General features: G+C 45.6%; 1 protein-coding gene across 2 annotated transcripts in view; it reads right to left on the bottom strand.

Annotated features, from left to right (window-relative positions):
- DLGAP3 (DLG associated protein 3) overlaps positions 1-22,619 on the bottom strand; it is a 34,348-nt gene extending 11,729 nt beyond the window's left edge. Inside the window, exons 1-7 of one of the 2 annotated variants that reach the window (XM_006924257.3) lie at positions 22,534-22,619; positions 19,909-21,066; positions 15,392-15,597; positions 15,017-15,089; positions 4,680-4,893; positions 4,116-4,429; positions 3,632-3,717 (exon numbers count right to left, since the gene is read on the bottom strand). In XM_006924257.3, the coding sequence (XP_006924319.1) occupies positions 3,632-3,717; positions 4,116-4,429; positions 4,680-4,893; positions 15,017-15,089; positions 15,392-15,597; positions 19,909-21,015 (2,000 nt within the window). In that variant the 5' untranslated portion in view covers positions 21,016-21,066; positions 22,534-22,619. Of the gene's footprint in view, positions 1-3,631; positions 3,718-4,115; positions 4,430-4,679; positions 4,894-15,016; positions 15,090-15,391; positions 15,598-19,908; positions 21,067-22,533 lie in introns of those variants that run through there. The other variant, XM_025041485.1, reaches the window with a different exon arrangement.
- Between the last annotated feature and the right edge of the window lie 228 nt (positions 22,620-22,847).

Here is a 22,847-nt window from a genome sequence, read left to right as displayed (position 1 = left end):
AACTTTCTCCTACCCACAAAGGGCATCAAGTTGAGATAGTTTTATAAGCAACATTTACCAAACCTTTAAATAGATACTTTCTACTTTACAAAAATTATTCTAAAGAACAGAAACACAGAGAACACTATCAAACTCATTTTAGGAGTCTAGCATAACCTTAATACTTGAACTGAGTAACAACAATAAAAGCAAAATAGTAAGCCAATATCACTTACGAATATAGAGATAAAATTCTTAAATAAAGTTATAGCTATTCAAAAATCCAGCAAGGTATATAAAAATACAGCAACTCCATGACCAAAACTGCTAGAGTTCCATAAATCTATTCTTCTCTTTGTCTATAGCCATAAGAACCTTGATTTTCATCTATAATCATGTATTATAATAGTGCATTGAATCACTGCACATTGCTTCCCAGTTAAAAGACTATTCTACCACCTCCCTTGCAGCTAGATGCCACCAAGTAAAGAGGTTTTAGCTAATAGGATGTAGGTGAAAGTGTGGTGTCTGTCAGGAATTCTTTTTAAAAAAGGAAGGGCTGCATCCTTCCTCATTGCTTTCTCCTTCCTATTGCTCAGAATGGAGACAGAACAGCTGGAGTTTGAACTTCAGCAACTTGGATATGAGATAATACACAAAGGGTGGAAATGCAGCAAGACAGAAGCCTCAGGTCCTGACACTGCACTTCTGCATCCAGGCTTTTTTTTTTTTTGTTTTAAATGAGAGAGAAAAACATTAAGACACTATTGAGGCCCTGTTACTCACAGCCAAATTTACTCCAAACTGATAATAGTATCGAGCAAGGTTTATCCCAGAAATGAAAGAATAGGTCAACATGGAAAATCACTTAGTATAATTCACATTACAAATGAAAGGAAAAAAAATCTATGATCATCTAAGTAGACTCTGAAAACACATTCAGTAAATTTCCACTCTTACTTTCTATTTTAAAAATTGTTTAAATAAAAACTCGTAGACAACTAGGAATAGAAGAGAATTTCCTCAACCTGATAAATAGTATTCATCAAAATCTGTACCAAACACCATCGACTTAAGAGTGGGAATTGAGACGATATCCTCTAACGTCAAGAGTGATACACTTGACAGTGAACTAGAAGTCCCATTCAATGCACTATTACAAGAAAAAAATGAAAAGAAAACTGGTTTAAAAGAAATATCCTCATTTGCAGAAAAAAATAACTGACTATATAGAAAACCCATTATGATGTTCAGATAAACTATGAATCCTAATGAGAGACAGCAAAACTAAAATACAAAACTAATGGACAAAACTTAATACTGTCCTCATACATGAGCAGTGCCCAATTATAAACTACAATAGAGGGGAAAAAAATCCCCAATACAAGATCTTCCATAATGCAAAAAACCATCATCATCTTTCTTCGGGATGATAGAAAAATCCTGCTTACTAGCTTCCCCATACTCATTATCACTTCCCTCAAATTCATTCTCCACTTAGCAGCTAGTGATCTTTTGTTAACATAAATTAGATCATGTCGCACCCTTCTTTAACCTTTTAATGGCTGCTCATTAGTTATAATTAAATTCTACTTCTTTATCATGCCCATGCTCCACATGACCTAGCCCCTGCCACTGCCCCATCCCATTCCACACTAGCCGGATGAAACTTTCAGTTCCTGATTCAGGTCAAACCCTTCCCTGCTCCAGCACTTTCACATATGCTATTCCCTTTTCCTGGAAAGATCACCCCAGCCCCCAACACTCCCCCCTGCAATCTCAATCACCATCTGAGTAGTCCTATTCAATCTGCAAATCTCAGCTTAAATGTCACCTGCTTAACCTAAATAAGGTCTCTTCTCTCTTAGCTCCTGCTTTTTTTCCCCCTTTCCCACCATAATGTATAATATTCCCTTACATATTATACCGTCATGTGTAATCATATTTTTAGACGTAGATGATTTATTCATTGCCTTGATTCTCCTCTAGACCATAACTTCTATGAGGACAAGAGTCATGTCTTTGATGTTTCCCTGAGCATTTAACAGGAGCTATCATATAACAGATGCTTAATAAGTACTTTCTGAATGACTCAGCGAATGAATGACAAAGTTTGCTGATTTAGCCGGAATCTCAGTAGAATGTCTACTGCACTCTTCCCAGGATTCAGGCTTGTTAGAAGGAATGGGGGAACTCCAGGGGTGTATCTGGATGAAGGACCAAGAATCTTTATGAGGGTGTGAGTAGGGGCACACAAGGCTTAGTTTATGGTCCACGGAACAGCATCGGAGTGGGGAAGGGCAAGGTTCTGAACACAGAGCTGCATCCATCCATGACTCCTAACCCACCTCTCAAAAACTCAAGTCATGGATTTGAGGAATTAGGTTGGCCATAAAGTGCTACTTTTCTATGATCTTTGTGGAATATTAAGAGTTTGGAGGACAGCAGCTTTCAGCAGTGATGCGGGCAACAAGAGCAACTTTTTGCCCCCCTTGATGGAGGCATTTACAGCCTCAGGAGCACGTGGAACTGCAGAGAACTAGAGGAAGAGTGGGGGGAAATGGTGACCCCCACAAGAACCCCAAGAAGATTTGATCAGGCACACACACGAAACCAGTTTTCATTCCTTTTTCTTGGAATAGTGCATTCAATGGGAATTCTAGTTCACTGTCGAGTGTACCACTCTTGACATTAGAGGATATCGTCTCAATTCCCACTCTTAAGTCTGATGGTGGTTGGTACATATTTTTATTTAGCCAGAAATAGTTGGGGGAACTTTAGGGGAGGTCTAAAGGCCAAAAATGACAACTAGGTAAAGAGCTGTGAGGGACTGCTACTAGCACTCTAGTTTTATTCCTCCAGTGGGTATGGCCTGGGCAACGCAGATTATCATGAAACTCTTAAGCAAGACACCATACTTAGGGTCACTGCCCTGGCAGCATTGCAACCCAGAAGACAGACAAGCCACTGTGGCATTGCCACATGGACATTAGAGAAAGTGTCTTCCCACGAGAACTCAACAACAAAGTGACTTCTCCCAGTATTCCCTCCAGAGCTCACAATGCCAACTTTTCCATTGGAAATTAAGGAAGCAATGTTAATGAGGCTACCTATTGCCAGAATGGTGCCCGCTGGTAATTCTACCATCTCGGGTACACCACAGACTCAGGCATATAATAAGTACCCCCAACTGGTTAAATGCTTGTGTGAGCCAACTGAGGAGGAGTATTATAGCTGCCAGGGCCTTCTGAGAGGCAATCTTCGTGTTTGTTTCTTTCTGAGCTCACATACTAGTATACCACAGGAAGTAATGAGGGATTGGCAAAATCCTGTTACCCTCTATAAAGGACAATTGTTGGAGGTCTGCTCAGCACCTACCTGTTACGTCTCTGTATCACCCCTTTCCCTCAACTGCTTACATCTCCTATCCACCTCAGTGCACCTGGGACAGGCATGGGTACAAGTAGAACTGACTTTAGATCTGATAACCATCCTGGTGACATCTCTGTGGATAACATCCGTGGCTGCTCGCCATTAAAGGGACTTGGTCTCCTCCAGGAAGAGACAGTGTGCACAAGGAGACCAGGCCATTATGCAGCCCTCTCTCCCCTTCTTCCCCAAGGAAGTTTGAGATGGCCTCACTCAGACCTACCTCTTGTCCTCTTCCACCTGTACTCCTATGGAGTGGAACTCTCTTCTACTCCTGTTCTCCGTGTCGGAGTCTGAGATAGTCTCCACCTGGTGGCAAGGTTAGAGAGTCAGTGGCCGGGGCTAGGCCAGGGCACAAGCCCTTTCCGGGGAGAAGGGCCAGCAGTGTCTGAGCCCCAAGCCAGCTGGCAGATCTTGTAAAGACAATCTTCCTAAACAAGATGAGAGACCCAGGAGGTCGGAGGCGTCAAGGTGGCAACCTCTGGGCACCACTCTCCATTCAGCAGTAGGGATGATGGCGCCAGGAAGTGGGACAAGGGCTGGGGCTGGTTGGAGTAGCCCTATCAATGACCAGACAGAGGGGCCACCAGCTCTCAGAGCAAGCCAAGGAAAAGGTCTTTGTCTCCAGAAGGCCCCAGTGAAGGTCCCTCAACCCATCCCCGACCGGCCAGGGCCTGAGTTTTCGACAGCGCCTCCTCCTTCCATACCTGCACCCCAATGGACGGCCGCCACTTCCGCTGCCGCGCCAGGCTCCGCAGCTCCTCCCTGCCAGGAATGGTCTTGATGATGAGTGTGGGGGGCTTGGGGCTGGCCCGAGGTGGCACCGGCGCCAACTCCAGGGTGCGCGCGCCCATGGCGGGGCCGTCCAGCCCGTCAGCGGAGCTGCAGCGCCGGGCTGGGCCCTCGGCTGCGGTGAAGCTCTCGTGGGCGGAGTCGGTGCTACTCTGGGCGGTGATGGAGATGCGGGGCGGGGCCTGGCTTCCCGGCGGGATGGTGGGCGGGGCCTTTCTGAAGTTGAAGGCTGTGGCCGGGAACGCAGAGACAGCGGGTGAGAAACGCGTCCCTGCAAGTGTCTGTGGCCAGCTACCTACGCGGTGCCCAGGACTCTGCCTGCTGCCTCGTAGAGAGCCAAGGGGGTTCTCCCCATCACCCGTCCCACAGAAGCAAACGATCTACCAAAGGTCGCACAGCACAGCCGAGCAGGGTCAGAATCAGAACCCAGGGCGCTCTCCAACCTAGGGCCCGGCTGGGGACAGACTCAGAGTACTCACAGGAGCCGGGCCTCCCTGAGACAGAGGCAGGGGCAGCAAGGAGGGGCAGGCAGTCGTCGTCTTGAGAGCAGCCGGCCTGGATGGCCCGGAGGTAGCTGTGGCTCCGCATGCGGAAACAGCCGGGCAGGTCCAGGGCGTCCACGGCCTGAGACTCGAGCTCCCCAAACACAGACCCGCACACGGCCTCCAGCTGCTGGTTCAGCTCCTCGCTGAGCTGGGGACAGGAGCGGAGAAGACAGTTACTGGCATGCTGGGATGGGTGGGGGGTGGAGATTCTCTGAGCACTTTGTCATAGAAATATATCTAGATCTGCAGAGGCTGTGTTTCTGTGCAACTCTTCTGCATTTAGACTAAAAGAAACCCTCGCTCTCTGCAAAGAAAAATGGAGATACCTCTGCTCTGTGCTGCTCTGCAAAACGCTTTGTGGGTCCGGTCTTTCCTCTAAATACTCTTCCCCCCACCCCATCTATAACTCTCCCAAATGTTTGGCTGTATGCTAGCCTCCAGACCACCCCATCTTCCTCTGCACCTAGTCCCAGCCCCTCACATTTTTCTTACTAGACCCTAATGGAGAGGACCAGGGACCTGACAGCCACCCTCCTACCTAGTATGGGGGTGGGGTCGGACTGCAGGGAAGATCACCTTTTATTTTACTATTTATGATCCACTGCATTGCAAAATTGAAAACAATCGTGCAGCAGGACAGAAATTAATGGGTGACAGAGCAAAAATTACCAACCTTCAAGTGTTCCAAGCCTCCCTCCACTTTCTGCCCACTAACTAGTGTTCTGGTTTGGCCCACTGGTTCCTTCTCTGCCCTCCTCCTCTGAGGAAAGTTCAGCCATTGCTGAATGAGGTTCTTGTTTTTGTTTCCGATATTTTGTGGTGCAGAATCCATGATGTTAAAAAAAAATTAAAGCAACTAAGAAAAAAGCAAAACAAAAATTTTGTTCACAGAACCATGTCACACAACACTGCACTAAAACTAAATATACCACAGAGGCTGCAACTTCATTTGCATTATATGAGAAAACTGACACGAAGCAAAAATAAAGGTAAGAAAAGAAGGTGGTCCAGTGGTAAGCTCTATACCCAGAGCACAGTGTGGGTGTACATTTGACCGAGCTTCAGAGCAGCCAAACCACCGTGGCGTATAGCCTGGGATTGCCTGCACGGGTTGCAAAGTGAGACCTACCTAGACTGAAGTGCTGCCTCTGCTACTTCCTAGCAGTGTGGCCTGGGAAAGTTAAAGTTTTTAGGCCTCTGTTTAATCATCTGTCAAATGGGAATGATAATGGTATCATCTTCATGGACTATTTGGGGAACTCAAAAAAAAAAAAAAACATGAGAGGCCTCTGGTGCAGATACTGGCATATAGCAAGCTCTTAGTTCACAGACTAAGAGCATGCGAAGGTCTTAGGGTCTGCCTGGGAAACACAGGCCACTGCTCATGAGAACCACAACTCTTGCTTTCCCTGAGCTCAAGAGAAATTCTCCCATGAGTGATAACGTAGAGGCCATAGAATGAAGTCACAGACAAGGTCCTCGGTAGCATCCACAAACCAAATGTGACAGCAAGTACTCATGGCTGCATCTTGTGACATCTCCCAAGAAAGATTCATAGAATCATATTTATATGCAAAAAGAGTGGCTTGATCCATGTGTGAAATGCAGCTCAATGTTTCCATTAATTCAGCCTCCAAAGCATAACATATCACGAAATTCTACATAAAATTGAGGAGGAATTTTCATTCGATGGGCAAACTAAGGCTCAGAGAGGGCAGATGAATTGTCCAAGGATGCCCAGCTTGAATGTGGTAAGACCAAAGTTAAATGCCAGGTTTTCTGGCTCTCATGCCAGGCTGACTGAGCATCAGAATCTCCTGAGGAACTTGTTAGACTGACATTAACTCAGGCCCACCTCAAGGATCCGAACCCAGGGCTCTCTAACTTTATGCCTTTCTTTGCTTTGGCTGCTGCAAAGCTCAGAGCCAAATTTGCTGAAGATTCAGACCTCGTGGTTCCAATGTGGGGCCAGTAGCTTCTAGGAAAAGGACTGTCTGGACTTCTTTCTGCAGTTTTTTCTAAAGGAACTTTATTACAAGTATACAGAAGTCATAGGCCATGGAAAATTCAATCCAAGATCCTGTGGAAGTCAAGCTAACCCATGTTTAACTGGCATAAGCCACACTCCTGTGGCAGCTGTGGCTTCACCATGGCTCCTAGGAATCTACCTCTCAGTTTCCTACCTCTAGGCCTCTGGAGTACCAAGAACCAGCAGTGGCAGAGTATTTCCTGAACCTTGGGAGCTGATCTAACTCCTACTATTTCTAGGCCAAGCTCAAGATACTCCCCAACTAGAACCAATCCAGTCCAGAGTGTCCCTTGTGGAGCACAAAATTGCTGATCTAATCCCAACAGAGAGTGTTCTGGTGTCAAATCAAGACACCAGGAATGAAAAGACTCCTGCTCCAGCTTATCTCTGTACCTTCATCCCTCTTCTGTGTGTAAAGCACTAGGCAGAATCTCTGGCATATAGCAGATGCTCAATGAACATCAGCTACTATTATTAGTAGCAGGAGGTTCTTAAATCACAATGAAAATGCTTCTCAGAGACCTCTCTTTCCCAGGGGTTCTGAAGCTCTTGAAATCCCAACCATATGCTATTCCCACAACTAATTTTATACCAGGCAGATAGAAGGAGGATGAGAAACTCCCTGGGGCCACACACCTTCCATCTCCACAGGCCAAGAGAAGCTGGAATTCCAACAAGAGACCAGGACCCAAGGGAAATGCAGAATGACATAGACTCTCAGAGGAATACTGTGCCTGAGTTGATCTTTACTATATTACAATTATGTGAATTCTCCTATTATCCCCAGACTTCTTTCCACTCTGCTCCCCGCCAGCCCCTGCTGAGTCAAAGTCAAAGAATCCTCTTGGGAAATAAGAAACTTAGCCTTTCTCTAAACCAGACTCACAATCAATAAAAATTTCCAAGGATGTGGGATATTTAGAAAAAAATACTTGGTTTGGGACTAATTGAAAAGTTTCTGTGATAGAGTTGGTGGGTCCAACTAGGGGCTAGGCAACATTCTATATACCTTATATATGTCATTTAGTTTAGATAACCTTAAAAAACCCTCCCATTTCAAAACAATCTAAAACATCAGATAAAATATAACAAACGTTGCTTTATATGCATAGCTGAGCTCACAAGAAAGCGAGATAAGTCCCCAGGGGACAAAAGCAAAGAGGAGACTGGAAAATCGGAATATTAACTGTGTGAGCCAATGCTGCAAACAGCCCAGTGGAGGTGGAAGGTGGGGGCTGGGGTTGCTAGTCTCAGTAACCAAAGGGCTTAGGTTTTAACACCCACTTAGGTGCAACTGTAAGGCTTTGGGCCCACAAAGCATAGAATTGGAAATGAGAACCTGCATAAAAGTAGGAAACCTTTCATGAAAAGGTAGACTAGAAGAAAAATCAATTATTAGTACAAACTGATGATAAAGAAGCTAGCTTATAGTCTAGGCACTAGGGGAAAGAGAAAAGAAACAAATTTTTTAAGAATGTATACCCACAAGCTAATCATATAGATACAGGATTCTGTGTCTGCATGGGCCTTCATGAATCAGAACCCCCCCCCCCATTAAAAATTAACATAAAATGGTCCCAGACCAAGAATAGTCTAACAGAAGTAATTACAAAATATTTCCTAACCCAAGCTGCTCAGGATTCTCACAGATAAACCTCCATTAAAGATGAGCCAATATTAGACTGAGAGACAGACCATTTCTGACATGGCCCCTAATGATTTCCACCTCCTGGCATTCATACCCTTATGTAGTCCCCTCCTACTGAGTACTGAATAAAATATGGAAGATACAATGGGATGTCGCTTCTGAGATCTGATTACAAAAAGGCTGTGGCTTTCATCTTGGACAACATCTCTCACTCTCTCTCAGAGCCTTTGCTCTGGGAGAAGTAAGCTGTAATGTTGCAAGTAGCCCTATGGTGAGTCCCACATGTCAAAAAACTGATGTCTCTGGCCAACAGCCAGCAAGGATTTTTGGCCTGATGACAGTCATGTGAATGAGCATGGCAGCAGATCTTCCTCCAGTCAAGCCTTGAGATGACTGCAACCCTGGCCAACACCCTGACTGAAGCCTTGTGAGACACTGATCCAGGTGGCACCCAGCTAGACTACGCTCAGATTTCTGACCCACATAAACTGTGAGATAATAAATATTTGTTGTTTTAAGACACTATGTTTGAAGTAATTTAGTATGTAGCAATAGAGAACTAATACAAACTGTGACATAAACAAGAATTAAACTGTTATTGAGAATTCAAAGTTTACCTGTAACAGCAGCTAGTGTTACCTTAGTTAAAACAGATTAGTTTTTAAACTATGTTAAGATTTCTTAAACTTAAAAGATAAAACTAAAAACATAAGGGGAGGAGAAAAGCTTTTATAAATATTTGAAAAGGAACCAAATCAGATTTATAGAAATGAAAAAAAAAGTCAGTGAAGTTAAAAACACAATTAATGAGTAAATAGTAGATGAGAGACAACTGAAGAAAAAAACTGTGAATCAGAAGATACAGCTGAGAAACTTACTGGAAGGGAACACAGAGAGGCAAAAATGTGGAAAATATGAAGGAGTGGGTAAGACACAAGGAGGAAAGAATAAGAAGGTACCACGTTCAATTAAAAGGACTTCCAGAGAAGAGATTAGATAGAATGTGGAAGAAGCAATACTTGAACTGATAATGATGGTTGAGAATTTTCTAGACTTCCAACTTCAGGCATGACAGAGAAAGGACACCAAATTCTATCCCACCAAGACTACTATAACGCTGGACAAAACTCAAAAACAACCACTTCATCGCTCTGAAAATCAATCAAAGAAATATTTATTCTTGAAAATTACTAAACTTTGAGTAAGAACAGTGTGAATGGTGGGTATCCTTGCTGGGGCTGCTCCCATTACCCCAGCTCCTAGCTCTATCAGTTGCAATAGTTCAATAAGAGTAGGGTAGAGTGCAAAAACCAGTTGCTTCACTGTCACTGGCAAAGGGGCCTCACTTAATTTGCAGCATTGTCAGTTAGAGTGTCAAGAAGAAGAATAGCCAGCAGCACTGAGAGGATGAGGTTTGGGCACTGTTTGGGACAAGCTATCAACTGTCAGACTAACCAGGGACTTAATGGAGAGTTTCATGGGGTGAGACAAGCATAAGCAGTTTGATAAGCTCTGTACATATCCTAGGTTAACAAGAAACTGGGTGCGTGCACAACAAAACCAGAGAGGCCCTGAGCCATCCACAAATCCCTGACCAGTGGAGCCTGTAAACACGTGCAGAGGAAACATAAGCCTGAAAACAGCTTAAAGTTTGTACTCCCCAGCCCATACATAGAACCATAAGCAGAGAGAAGTCTTACTGGCTTTTGAGCATAACCTCTAACCAATAGTGGCTGAACACTAAAGCTATACGGACACAGGGCTAGCCTCTAGGAAATAAGGCTTAAAAATAAAAAGAAGACAGAAAAATATTGGTGGAGACATCAGAGTCCACATTTGGCAGGGAAGACAGTTCAGTGATTAAGAGATAAACAAAGCAATAACAATCTTCAAGAGGTAAAGTAAGAATCCAGAGTTGCTAGAATATGTTACCTAAAATGTTCAATAGCCAACAAAAAATTACGAGACATACAAATAAAAATACAAATGTTCTGAGATGTTTGATATATCAAAGACTATAAAGCAGAATATATAAATATGTTCAATGAACTGTAAGAAAGATTTAAAGGAAAGCATTGCAACAATGATTTAATTAATAGAAAATCATAATTATTCTTAAAAAAGATAAAGGAACCAAATAAAATTTTGAAAGCTGCAAAGTAGAATAACTAAGAAAAAAATTCACTAGAAGGGCTTAGAATAAGAAATAATCAGTAAACTTGAAACTAGAGCAGTATAAATTATCCAACTGAAGAATGAAGGGAAAAAAGACTAGAAATAAACAGAAACTTGGAGATCTATCAGGTAATATCAAGTATACCAATATACATGTAACAGAAACCCCAGAAAAAGAAGAGAGAAAGGGAAAGAAAAAATATTTGAAGAAATAATGGCCAAAAACTTTACAAATTTGATGAAAAACATTCCAGATCAAAGAAGCTCAATGAATTTAAAGTGGGTTAAACATAAAGAGATCCATATCCAGACACATTACAGTCAAAATGTTGAAAGCGGAAGACAAAGAGAAAATCTTACAGCAGGAAGAGAAAAATAATTCATCAAATAAAAGACAATAACAATATGATTAACAATTGGCTTTTCATCTGAAACAATGACCTCTAAAGGCGATAGAATCATATACTCAGAGTGCTGAAAGAAAAAACTATCGGCCAGAAATTCTATATCCAGCAAAACTAGCCTTTAAAAATGAAGTTGAAAATACATTTCCAAATAAATATAGACTGAAGAATTTATTTGCAGCCGACCTATCTTACAAGAAATACTAATGGAATTTCTTCAGACTAAAAGGAAGCAAAACCCAATGGTAACTCAAAATCACAAGAAAAAATGAATAGCACCAGAAATGGTAAATGTGTGAGTAAATATAAATATATTTTCTCACTTTTCCTCTTCTTTAAAAGAAATAAGATTGTACAAGGCAATTATAATGCCATCATTGGTTTATAATAATTGTTGGGTTTCTGATATACGTGCAAATTATGTATATGACAGTAATAGCATCAAAAGGGAGAGAAGAAAGACATATATTGGAACAATGCTTCTATATTTTATCAGAATTAATTATATTTTAATAAGTTAAGATATACATTGTAATTCCCAGCACGACCACCAATAGTTTGAATAATATAATAGAAAAGAATTAACAATAAAGAAATTAAAATGGTACACTAAAAATTTTTATGTATTTAATGCAAAGGAAGGCAGTAGATGAAGAACAGAAGAACAAAAATTACATGAGACAATCCAACCATATTAATAATTGCATTAAATGTGAATGTACAAGACACGCCCATTCAAAAGACAGAGATTATCAGGTTGGATAAAAAGCAAGTTGACTGAAAGTGAAAGGATGGAGAAAGATGTACCAGCAAACAGTAACTATGAGAGAATGTTCCTAATATGATAAGAGACATGAATCTTCAGATTCAAGGAACACACACACATATTATAGTGAAACGGCAGAACATCAAAATCAAAGACAAGATCTTGACAGCAATCAAAGAGAAAATTACCTAAAAAGGCAATTAGATTGATGGCAGACTCTCAATAGCAACAACAGAAGACAGATAACAAAGGAATATCTTCAAAACACGAGAGAAAATAAATGTTGATCTAGAATTCTACAATAAACTAAATTATGTTTATTTTACTACTAACAGACATTCACTGAAAAAAATTTTCTAAAGAATGTACTTTAAAAGGAAGGAATGAAATATAAGAAGGTATAGTGAGGGGGGTAAACATGTAAGTGTATATAGTCAAGTGCTAATAGCATAAAATGTAAGAATAATAATAAAGACTAATCCAGAGCGGAAAAAGGAAGGTGGAACTAAAATACTGGGCAACAAGTAATGTAAGAAGAGAAGAATAGATCGAAATTAATATGTCCTAAGGTCTTTGCATTTTTCAGGAAAAGAGTAAAAGGAAATGTCAATTTTAGGTTTTGCTCAGTCAAATATGCACATTAAAATTATAGGAGCAACCACAAAAGATGATAATAGAATAACAACTGCCAAGCCAGTGTGAGATTTGGTGGGGAGAAAAAAAATGAAGAAAACTTAATTGATCGAAAAGAAGTCAGCAAAGGAGTAGAGAAGCATCACCCAAAAGGCAGGATAAATAGAAGGCACAAGGTAAGATGATAGAAATAAATCTAAGTATATCAGTAAATAACAATAAATACAAATATACTAAACTCTCAAGCAATTGTCAGAATATACATAAAATAAAATCTAGCTATAAACTATTTACAAAAGATATACCTAAAACATAAGGAGAAAAAATGTTTTTTAAAAATGGAAAAAGATGTTCTGGGAAAATATTAAACAAAAAATAGAGTTAAGGGCAAGAAGCATATTATAAATAATAAGATGACATCTCTAGTGCATTAAACCTGTTTCCTCTTTTATAAAGCAAAGATTTTAAGTCATACCTCCCAGGAGAAATATATAATGTTAGATATGATGCTAGATAGTATAAAATGTTAAAAAGAATTAAAAAAAAAAAAAACAGAGAAGACAAATAGGGAGTAGTGATCTAAAATTTAAATTTTATAATATCTGGGGAAAAACCAGAAAGAAATGAAGGAGAGATCCATGGGAGTACTTGGGAAGGAGAGACCCAGGCAGAGGGAGCAGCAAATGCAAAGGCCCTAAGACAGGAGCACACTTATGGTATAAAAAGGAGCAGAAAGGGGACCAGTGTGGCTAGAGTGAGTGAGGGAAGGGAACAGTATTAGGAGAGGTAGCAAGGGCCAGATCATGCAGGACCTTATACATCATAGTAAAGTCCTCGACTTTTCCTCTGAGTAAAGCGAGGGTTTTAAGTAAATGTGATACTATTTTTAAATGATCATTTTTAAATGGCTGTACTGAGAGAGAATTAAGCAGAGCAAGGGCAAGTGCAGGAGACCAACTAGAAGGTACTGCAATAGTCCAGACAAAAGAATATGGTGACTTGGATTGGAGCGGTGGCAGTGGAGGTGGTGAGAAGGGATAGGATCCTGGATACACTTTGAAAGTGGAACCAACAGGATTTGTTGAAGGGTTGACTGTGAGACGCAAGGAAGAGTGAAAGAAATCAAGACTGACTCGGGCTTTTAGACCACAACTTCTGGAGAGATAAAGTTGCCATTATCTGAAATAGAGAAGACAATGGACGGAGGAGAGAATTTGGCGGGGAAAGGGTACCAGCAGTTTAATTTTGGACTTATTAAGTTTGAGATGTCTACTAAACATCCAAGTGAGATTTCAATACACCATTAGATACACATGCCTGGTATTTATGGGAGGGTTTGGGCTGGAAATATACATTTGGGAGTCATCAGGCATTCAGAAATATTCAAATCCATGAGCCTGGATGAGCTCACGGATGAGCTCACCTAAGAAGTGAAGGTAGAGAAAGGTCCAGGAACTAAGTCCTTGAAAAAACGCCAGTGTTTAGATCCTGGAGAGTTGCAGGCACCGACTAAGAATAAGTCGCCAGAGAGAGAATCTAGAAGGTGCGGTGTCCTCAAAGCCAACTGAGTAAGGTGTTTCAGGAAGGAGAGAGTCATCAACTGTGTTAGATGTTGCTGATGGGTCAGGTAAAATAAGAACCAAGCATTAATCAGTGCATTTAGCAACACAGCCTGGTCTGATGTGAAAAAAAAAAAAAAAAGCTGTGCCAATCAGATTCCCTGATTCAGGAAATGTAACAAAGAAATGCTGAGAGACTGCAGCAGCAAACAATAGGAGCCAATGTGGACAGTCTTTTGCATTGCTTCTTCCATCGCTTTTTCCCCCAGCAAACAGTAAAAATAGCTAACCTTTATTTAGTGCTGGCTATGTGCCAAGAACACTATTATGATGCCTATTTTTAAGTAGGAAAAGTGGGGCTCAAAAAAGTCAAGTAACTTGCCCCAGGTCACTCAGCTGGTAAGTGGCTGAGCTAGAATTCCAACCCATCTCATTCATTTAATTACTAACCTGCCTTGCCTCCATTTACTTAAGGGAATGTCTACACTTAGGTATGGAACTCACAATTATAAAATACCAATTTGGGACAAGGTATCTAGTGTTTGTACCTAGTGTTTCTCACTGAACTCTCACTATACTCCTGTGAGATAAATACCACTACTATTGTCATTTTAAAGATGAGAAAACAAAAGCATTGAAAGGCTTTTGTTTTACTAGTGGTTCCAGAGGTGGGGCAGGGGGAAGGTGTGGGGGGACTCTAGCTCAGACCGTCTATGAGACTGCAGCTCTGCCTGTCCCCTGTCTGTACAATCGATCCTGCCTTTTGCATGGGGTGGGTTAGAAGCAATCAGGCCAGGACAGGGCTGGGGAATCTGAGAGAACTGAGGTTACCCTTGCATGCTCATCACTAGGAGGATGCTTGGTTTTTAAGGATGTGACTCAGAGGCAGACCCCCTGTCTGAGTCAGCTCCAGAAGTCCCAAGCCAGATTTCCCAGCTCCGCCAGAATCAGGCCTGCACTCTCTCCATGGCCAGACCTCTGATTTTAAGGCCTAGGCTGAGCTGGGACTGAATCCCCTTCCCGCCCTTCCTTTCAGGTATGCTGGCCCTCTCCTTACCTGTCCGGTAGTGAGGGAACGGCTGTAGCCAGGGATGGAACTCCGGGGGTGGATCCGGGGTGGAACGCAGCAGCTGGCAAAGGTCAAAATTCCAGATTCAGAATAGGGGTCTGCTAGGAAGTGGGGGAGGGACATGAGAGCATTGGGGTCCCTGAGCAGGTTCTGTCCTTCAGAAGCCCCCAGAGATCCCCCAAAAGACTCCTGGGTAAAGAGATTCTCCCAAAGAGGCATTCAGATAGGGGACACCCTCTTTATATGAGGCAGAGCGAGACTCCCCAGTCGAATCCAAAGCAGGGAATGGACTCTACACACATCTCCTTCAGGGACCCGGTATCCACTTCCCACTCTGCCCCACACCCCGACACCAATCCTTACTTAATCCGGGCCTGGTCCACACTGGAGGAGCGGCGGGAGGCAAAGCGCCGGGCCATTGCTTTGGGAGACGTCTTGGGGCTGCCGTCCGAGTCTCCACTCTCCTCGTCCCCCATGGCTTTGATGTAGCTGCCGCTCCGCATCCTGCGGCAGGGGATCTCTCCATCCTTGCCCCCAGTGGGGTAGCCCCCCCAGTCATCTTGCGGCACCTGCAGGGACAGCGGCCTCTGTCTCTCAGACACATCCCTACTAAACCTACAGGCCAGGACCCCGTTTCCCTGCTGCCAGTGGGCGGCATTTTGCCCTGGCTCAAGCAGACCACACTCGAGAGCACATAGACTCCGAGCAGGAGGCAGGTCTCAGGCAGTCCCCTTCCTTACATGAGATGCCTCACCATCTTGCATGGATCTTTTGCTTGGATCTTTTAATTGAGAGCCACCTAGACAGTCAGGGGCAAGGGGTGACGTGACAGGTGCCAAAAGACAGAAGATCAGAGGCAAAAATGACCTGTGTCAACCTCACTCCTAGTCATGAAGTATCACCTGACCGCGGTCACCTTTCAGCCCTCCTTGTCCTTCATCCGCATAACTTGCTGATATCCTAAATCCTCCAAGCCTCCTCTCTCTCTTCTGCGAGGAGCCACAGAGGGTTCTAAACAGGGAAGTAGCATTAGATTTGTGTTTCTGAAAGAGCATTCCAACCGTCCGAACAGAGGATGGATTGTGGAGGGCCAGGAGTAGAGCAGGGGCTCAAGTGGCGGGAGAGAGACCAATTAGGAGGCTGATGCTGTTATCCAGGTAAGATATGATGAGGCCTAAATTAAAACAATGACAATGAGGGGGAAGAGGAGATGGAAATGAGAGGTGTTAAGGAGCATCAGTGAGCCTGATTAGATGTGGGGGGTGTGGGGGCGGGGAGGAGTTAAGGATGACTGGGAGGCTGCTGGCTGAGGACCTGGGGGATGGTGCTGTCGCTCACTGAGCCATAGATTCCCGGAGAAACAGGTTTGAGGGGAAGGTAACAGGCTCAGGGTTGAGCATCTTGAGTTTGGCAGAGGACTGTCGAGCAGGTGGTTGGATGTTTGGTTCTGCAGTTCAGTGAAGAGATCTGGGATGGAGGCAGACATGTGGGAGTCATGGGTGGCAGCTGAATCCATAGAAGTGAATGAAACAGCCCAGGGGGAAAAAGAAAGAGCTGGGGAGGGATCCACTGACATTTAAAAAGGGACTGCAAAGAAAGGAAGAGGAGCCTGTGAAGTCACCTGAGAAGGAGTAGGCAGAGGGGTAGGAGGGAAGTCAGGAGAATGCCATGTCATGGAAACAGGAGACATTTCAAGAATAAAGGAGTTGATAATGTCAAATGCCACAGTGCATTCAGAGGTTAGTAATTCAAGCTCAAGAGTTAAGACAGATGTATGTTCAAACTCTGGCCCCATCACTTGCTAGCTAGGTGAACTCGAGCAAAACTGATTAATCCCTAAGCCTCAGTTTCCTTGTCCGTGAATTGGTAATAATTATGTCTCTATCACAGGGTTGGTGGCAAGGATAAATGAGCAATACAGAGTACCAACACATAGTGCCCAATATACGTTAACTATTATTATTATTATTATAAGCATTTAAAAATATCTTTCAAGGAAAGCTCTCAAGAGACCACTGCCAATACATTTTAGAGCAGCGGTCCCCAAGCTTTTTGGCACCCGGGACTGGTGCTCCTATGAGAATCTAGTGCCTGATGATCTGAGAGGGAGCTGAGGTGGTGATGCTAGTGCTGGGGAGCAGCTGCACATACAGATGAAGCTTTGCTCGTTCGCCGCTCACCTCCTGCTGTGTGGCTTGGTTCCTAACAGGGGACCTCTGTTTTAGAGGACGAACAGGGGTGTGGAAGTCAGACTGTAGTAAAGGGAAGAATGAAAGGAAGTGAAGAAGTGGAGTCTATGGTCTAAGAACTTGGATATGAAGGGAAGATAAGAGATGAAAGGGGAAAGAGACTTGGGCATGTTTTCAGGATGAGAAAAAGAGCCAGTAAAGATAAAGATAGTCTATAAAATGTGGGGAAGGAAGACAGACAGTTCAGGGATGGAGGAGATCCTGGGGAGATGGGCTCAAGCCCTGCTGGAGGCAGCAGCCTGGGATGAATAGTCCTGGCGCCTCCTCTGAGCCAAGAGTAAGGGGATGAGGGTGGCTGGGGACCTATATGAGTCTACAGATGGGCTGACAGGAAGGTGAGGGAGTCCCACACTGCAAAGAATGAGTATAAATGAAGGTGTGAGTGAGAGGGCTGGGGCCAGGAGGGAGGATTTAGAACACCTGTTGTAAAGAACAAGTAAATAGGGTTGGGGCTGGGACTCTGAGCGGGGTGAGGGTTCAGGGGAGGGACAGAGACTTTGGTGATAAGACCAAGTGAGGGGACAGAGATCAGTGTGCAAACAGAGACCCATAAAGGAATCCACAGGGAGGACTAGGGCTCAGTGAGGAACTAGGACTCGATCACAAGATGGAACACAGGGAGGAAACAAGGCTCCATAAAGGAACAAGGGCTCCTAGTGGGAAAAGGAGTTCCAGAAGACTGAGGGAGAGCCAGGGCCCAGGAAGAGAAACAGGGTCTCGATAAAAGGGTTGGGGATCCACCCAGTTTGATGGGGCCGGCTTCCCCTGTTTGCGTGCCAGGGGAGCACCAGGCTGTGTGGAGGGTCCGTGTGGCCCTTCGTTCTCTCCTAAATGGGCTCAGACCTCCCAAGTCCTAAGATGCCCTGGAACCCCAGACCCTGACGAACCATTCCCCTTCCCCATATTCTACAGGGAGGAGCCATAGGCAGGCAGAGGCAGGCCAGCAGATGGAACAGCCAGGGCGCACTCTGCCACATTGCAGGGTTCCCACTCTGTAGCCACTGCGGAGCTCCTCGCTCCTCTGCAGGACACTGTGAGGTGCATGTTAAAAAGGAAGCCCCCAGGGAGGTCAGGGCAGCCCTGGAGTAGCAACAGGGAGCAGCGGAGTGGCAGAGAGGCTCCAGAAATGGCAACGGCTCAGCTATGGGGGAAGGGTCAGTACTCCCTCCTTAGCCCTGTCTGTTGGACCCTTCAATTGCCAGCTTAATGAACCTCTCTACCTAGGCAGGGAGCAAGAAAAGGCGAACCCAGAAGTCCTGAATCCTAGCAGTCTCCAACCTCCCCTTCTGTCTCCCACCCCTTCTTGCTTCCACTGTGGCCCACTTGTTCCCTTGAATTTTCATGAGTTCCCCACCCAGGAGACCTCTAACGTGCAAATAACTTACCAGTGAGGCCAGCAACACCCAAAAGACACATGCAAGCTCAATCCCCATACCTGTGAACGTGCTGCAGCTTCTTCCCAGAACACCCTTAATTCACTCTGCACTGAGATTCAGTTCAGGGGAAATTCCTCCCGGAAACTGCTCTGACCACCTGGGTGGGTGAGGTGCCTCCTCTGTGCTTCCATGGTGCCCACTGCTCTCTCCTATTACAGCCTTATCATACCATATTCCATACTGTATTCCACCTCTAAAGGGAGCTCCTCACACGCAGCATCTGTATCTCCATCTTTGTATCCACAGCATCTAGGAAATACTCACTGAATGAATGACTATGGAGTAACTATGTGAAATGTGAGTTTAGGGGATAACCCTAAGTCTGCTGGACTTCTAGAACTTGTATTGTCTTTCGTTTCTACAAGTATGGAAAGGCTCGAGAAAACACGGCAGGTGTGGAAGGGGGGCCTGAGAGAGAGAAAAGGAAGATTGATGGTGAGACAAGCCCCTGACCCCAACTCAGGAAGAAGATGGAGAGCAGACAGTGTGAGATGGATGAAGGCTCCATAAGAAGGGGTTGGAGCTTCTAGCTTCACCTGCAGAGACCACAGAGGAGGTGGGACATGAGGGGACAGCATGCCAGCTATCAGCTGCATCATCCACTCCCTGGAAGCCCTGACCTGGCTCAGACGTCAGTGTATCCTCCCGTCTAAAAAAACCCAGGGCTCTCCCACAGCCTCGTGGGCATCCTATCACAGGCACCCCAGAAAAAACAAATCCCAGCAGAGGCACGTTCTGGAACCGACCTTCATATTCAAACAATATCTGGACCACCCAAATTTGAGAAGAAAAGAGGTCCGGAGAAGGCCTGGGGCAGGAGAGCTGCTTTCCAACTGCTGACCTCCAATCTCCAGGGGAGCTACAGCCAGAAAACATCACATTGTCCTGTCCACTGCCTACCCTCAACCTCATTCTGCCTCCAGTTTCACAAAACGGGCCAGCACAGCCTGTCCAAAACAGAAGATCAAAGGGAAGTCGTCTCGGTACTGACATACAATGTCAGACTAGAAGGGCCCCCTCATTGCACAAATGGGGAAACTGAGGTCTCAAAATAGTGAAGCAGAGCAGAGCCTCCCTGCATTCAGGTCCTCTATCATGCGGACAGCTGGCTCCCATCCAACTCTTTCCACAGCTTACTGGGTAACAACACTACAAGGACCGATGACCCTGTTCCCCACCCCCACCAAAGCCTCACCTGCAGATAGTGATAAGTCCTGGTTTTGGCCTTGGCCTCTGTACCCAGGAGCCCTTTGCCTGGCCCGGCCCCTGGGTATCCATCCCGGCCCTGGCTGACCATCATGGTATGCCAGGCACTTCGCTTGACCGATTGTCCATCCAGTGACATGGACATGCCAGTGCAGGCAAGACAGCGGCCTTCCGACCCGCCTGAACGCCCCTTGAAGCTCAAGTCACGGTAGGACCCATCTGGAGCCTCCAGGCAGAATGGACCACCTGGCTCCCCAGGGGGCCGCCCACCCACCAGGAAGCCGCTATCACTGTCCAAGTTGTCATCGGAGCTCCACCAACCCGCGGCCTTGGCCTGGTGCCGCCCGTCCCCCTTGCGGTCCTTGCTCTTGCTCCTCTTGCCATGCCGAGACTGGTGGTGGTGGTGGTGGTGGTGGTGATGGTGATGGTGGGAGGTGTGGGGGCCTCCGGAGCCCGGGCCAGAGTAGCTGTCTCCCCCAGAGCCACCTCTTCCCTCAGCCTTGGGCCCATTATAGTCTCGCTTCCCCGGGGCCTCCAGAGAGTGGGACTTGGCAAAGAGCTTCTGCACGGAGTGCACCAGGTGCCGGATGCGGCTGGGGCTCTCGCTGCGGGCTTCCGGGGCAGTGCCAGACCCCGGTCCTGGCCCGGGCCCAGCCCCTGCTGGACCTCGCTGGTATGGTAGCGTGTGGAAGCCATCTTGTTGAACTGGTAACTGCTTTTCAAACTGATCCAGGAGTGTAGGAGGCAGGCGGGGGGCACCCTTGCCCTGCGGGTGGCCCACACAGTCTTCACAGGTGTCAAAGGGGCCCTGGCCGGGGTACATCCTGGGGAAGGTGCTGCTACCCCCCCCAACCCCAGTCCCCCCTAGCCCTCCCTCAGGGCCTACAGATGGCCCCTCACTCAGGCTCAGGGGCCCTTCAGGGGAAAGGTGTCCCAGGCCAGCTCTCGGGGCACAGAAGCGGGGCTCAGTGGAGAAGGCCTCCCCGGAGCCCAGCAGGTATGGGGCCCTGGCAGCTGGGCCCACGTCCATATGCTGCTGGTCAGCAAAGCGGGCTGGGCGGGGATGGCTGCCTCGGTCGCCATGGTAACCCCTCATGGCCTCAGCAAGGGCTCTTCATAGTGTTGGGGGCCAGGCCCCAGGAACCTCCTGGAAAAACAGGAAGAAAAGGGATTCAGATTAAACAACAGGCCACTTCACCTAAACTATCTTTTATTAGGTAGTCTTATAGCCCTTTAGGTAATGCATATCAAGTTATTGTGATTAATTGTACTATCTTTCCACAAATAAGCTTAAAGTCCTTAAAAGAGTCATACTAGACAAAGACACTCACAAAGGCACACAATAAAACCATCATTCATCAAATGCTGCAAATTTGATAAATACTTATTCACAAGAGAAAATGCCCTCAGCCAAATGGTTCTTTTCTTTTTTTAAGTCTTGAGGTTACCAAAAATAAAAGGATACCCAACCAGATGTAAAAAATATTCAGAGAAACCAGTCATTAGGTGAACTAGCTTTTAACAGGCTGACTTTAGGCACATCGATCCACAGTCACGCCTCTTTCCCATCCCTACCCACTTCCACTGCTGTGAAGAGCCAGGCCTCAGGGTCACAGCTCCCAGCAGCAATAACCAAAGAGAATATGGACCCAGATCTACATATTCATCTTGATTACAAAGGAAAACCCTTCCCTTTCCTTCCAAACCCTGTTCCTTCCATCTGGCTGCAGGCTCAGTCTCCCTCCCCCCAAGAGTGAGATAGGAAGGAATAACCTGACATGACTCCTTTCCTCTTCCGGGTTTCAAATATTTCCCGGTGAAATTTCCACTTTGCACTTTACCCCCACCCACCACCCCCATTCTACTAGAGGGGAATGAAGAGAGGAGAAACCATAAGGAAGAGGAACGCTGGCTGCACAAGGCAGTATCTGAATCCGACACTGGGACTGGAACCCAGGAGTTCCTTCTCCCAGGAACAGTGTGCTGGCAGAGCAGGGAGGTGATGGAGAGAAAACATTGGAAGCAGTGCCCCTGGCCCCTATCCCAGGCTTGCCAAGACTACAGGACAGAAAGGTCAGCTCTCAGCAAGAATTGCCTCCAATCAGGACTCCAGAGCTGCCAGGACAGGAGCTATGGCAGGAGGGGGTGACAGCAGGAGGAACAGGGACTGAGATGCTGGCAGACGGCGCCCTCCCTCATCTCAGACCAGGCTCCTGGGCCATCTGCTGACTAGGAGGGGATGACAGCTTCAAAGACTCCGGACAGAAGCCCCTCCAAGGCTCATCCTCCATTGCACCCCATCATCTCCCCATATCCACCGTGTTTCAAGCTTCCAGATCCTGCTCCTGCTCATAGCTCATCTCCTACTACTTCCCAAGCAATTGCTATGGTACCAGTTCCCAGTAGGGTACTGTGCCTACCTAATATTCTCTAATCTCACTGACATCCTATGGGTCCATATTATTCACACTTACCCATGAGAAAATTGAGCTCAAAAGGTGCAGTTACAAAGCCAGTAAGTGGGTGAGTCACTTTGAATCAAGATTCGAACCCAAGTTATTCTCATTTAGAACCTCTGTCTAATCCCCATCTCCCAGATTCTCCTACCACTCACCATCCAGGGTGTCCCATCCTTGGTGTCAGGATCCCCACCGCCAGGCAGAATCCTAACGTCAGAAGGCTCAGGACCACTAGCTCCTGATAGAAAAGGAAAGGATAGTGAGGCAAGCAAAGCAGGGAAGAGATTCTCCCAGAGTCCTCAGGGAACTAGTCTCTGGCCTTGACTGTTTCCCTTCCCAAACCCCTAAACCGAGACTGACTGAATCCCCCACGATGCAGAGCCTTTGGCCCCCCAGGGAAATAAGGTTGGCTGTATTATGCAAATACATGCAAATGAGCTTACAAGTTGGACTACCTCCAACTGCAGGT

Source organism: Pteropus alecto, unplaced genomic scaffold, assembly GCF_000325575.1.
Source record: "Pteropus alecto unplaced genomic scaffold, ASM32557v1 scaffold39, whole genome shotgun sequence".
In the NCBI taxonomy this organism is placed as follows: Eukaryota; Metazoa; Chordata; class Mammalia; order Chiroptera; family Pteropodidae; genus Pteropus; species Pteropus alecto.
The sequence above is the reverse complement of the archived record's forward strand: the minus strand, read 5'-3'. Positions and strand labels throughout refer to the sequence as shown.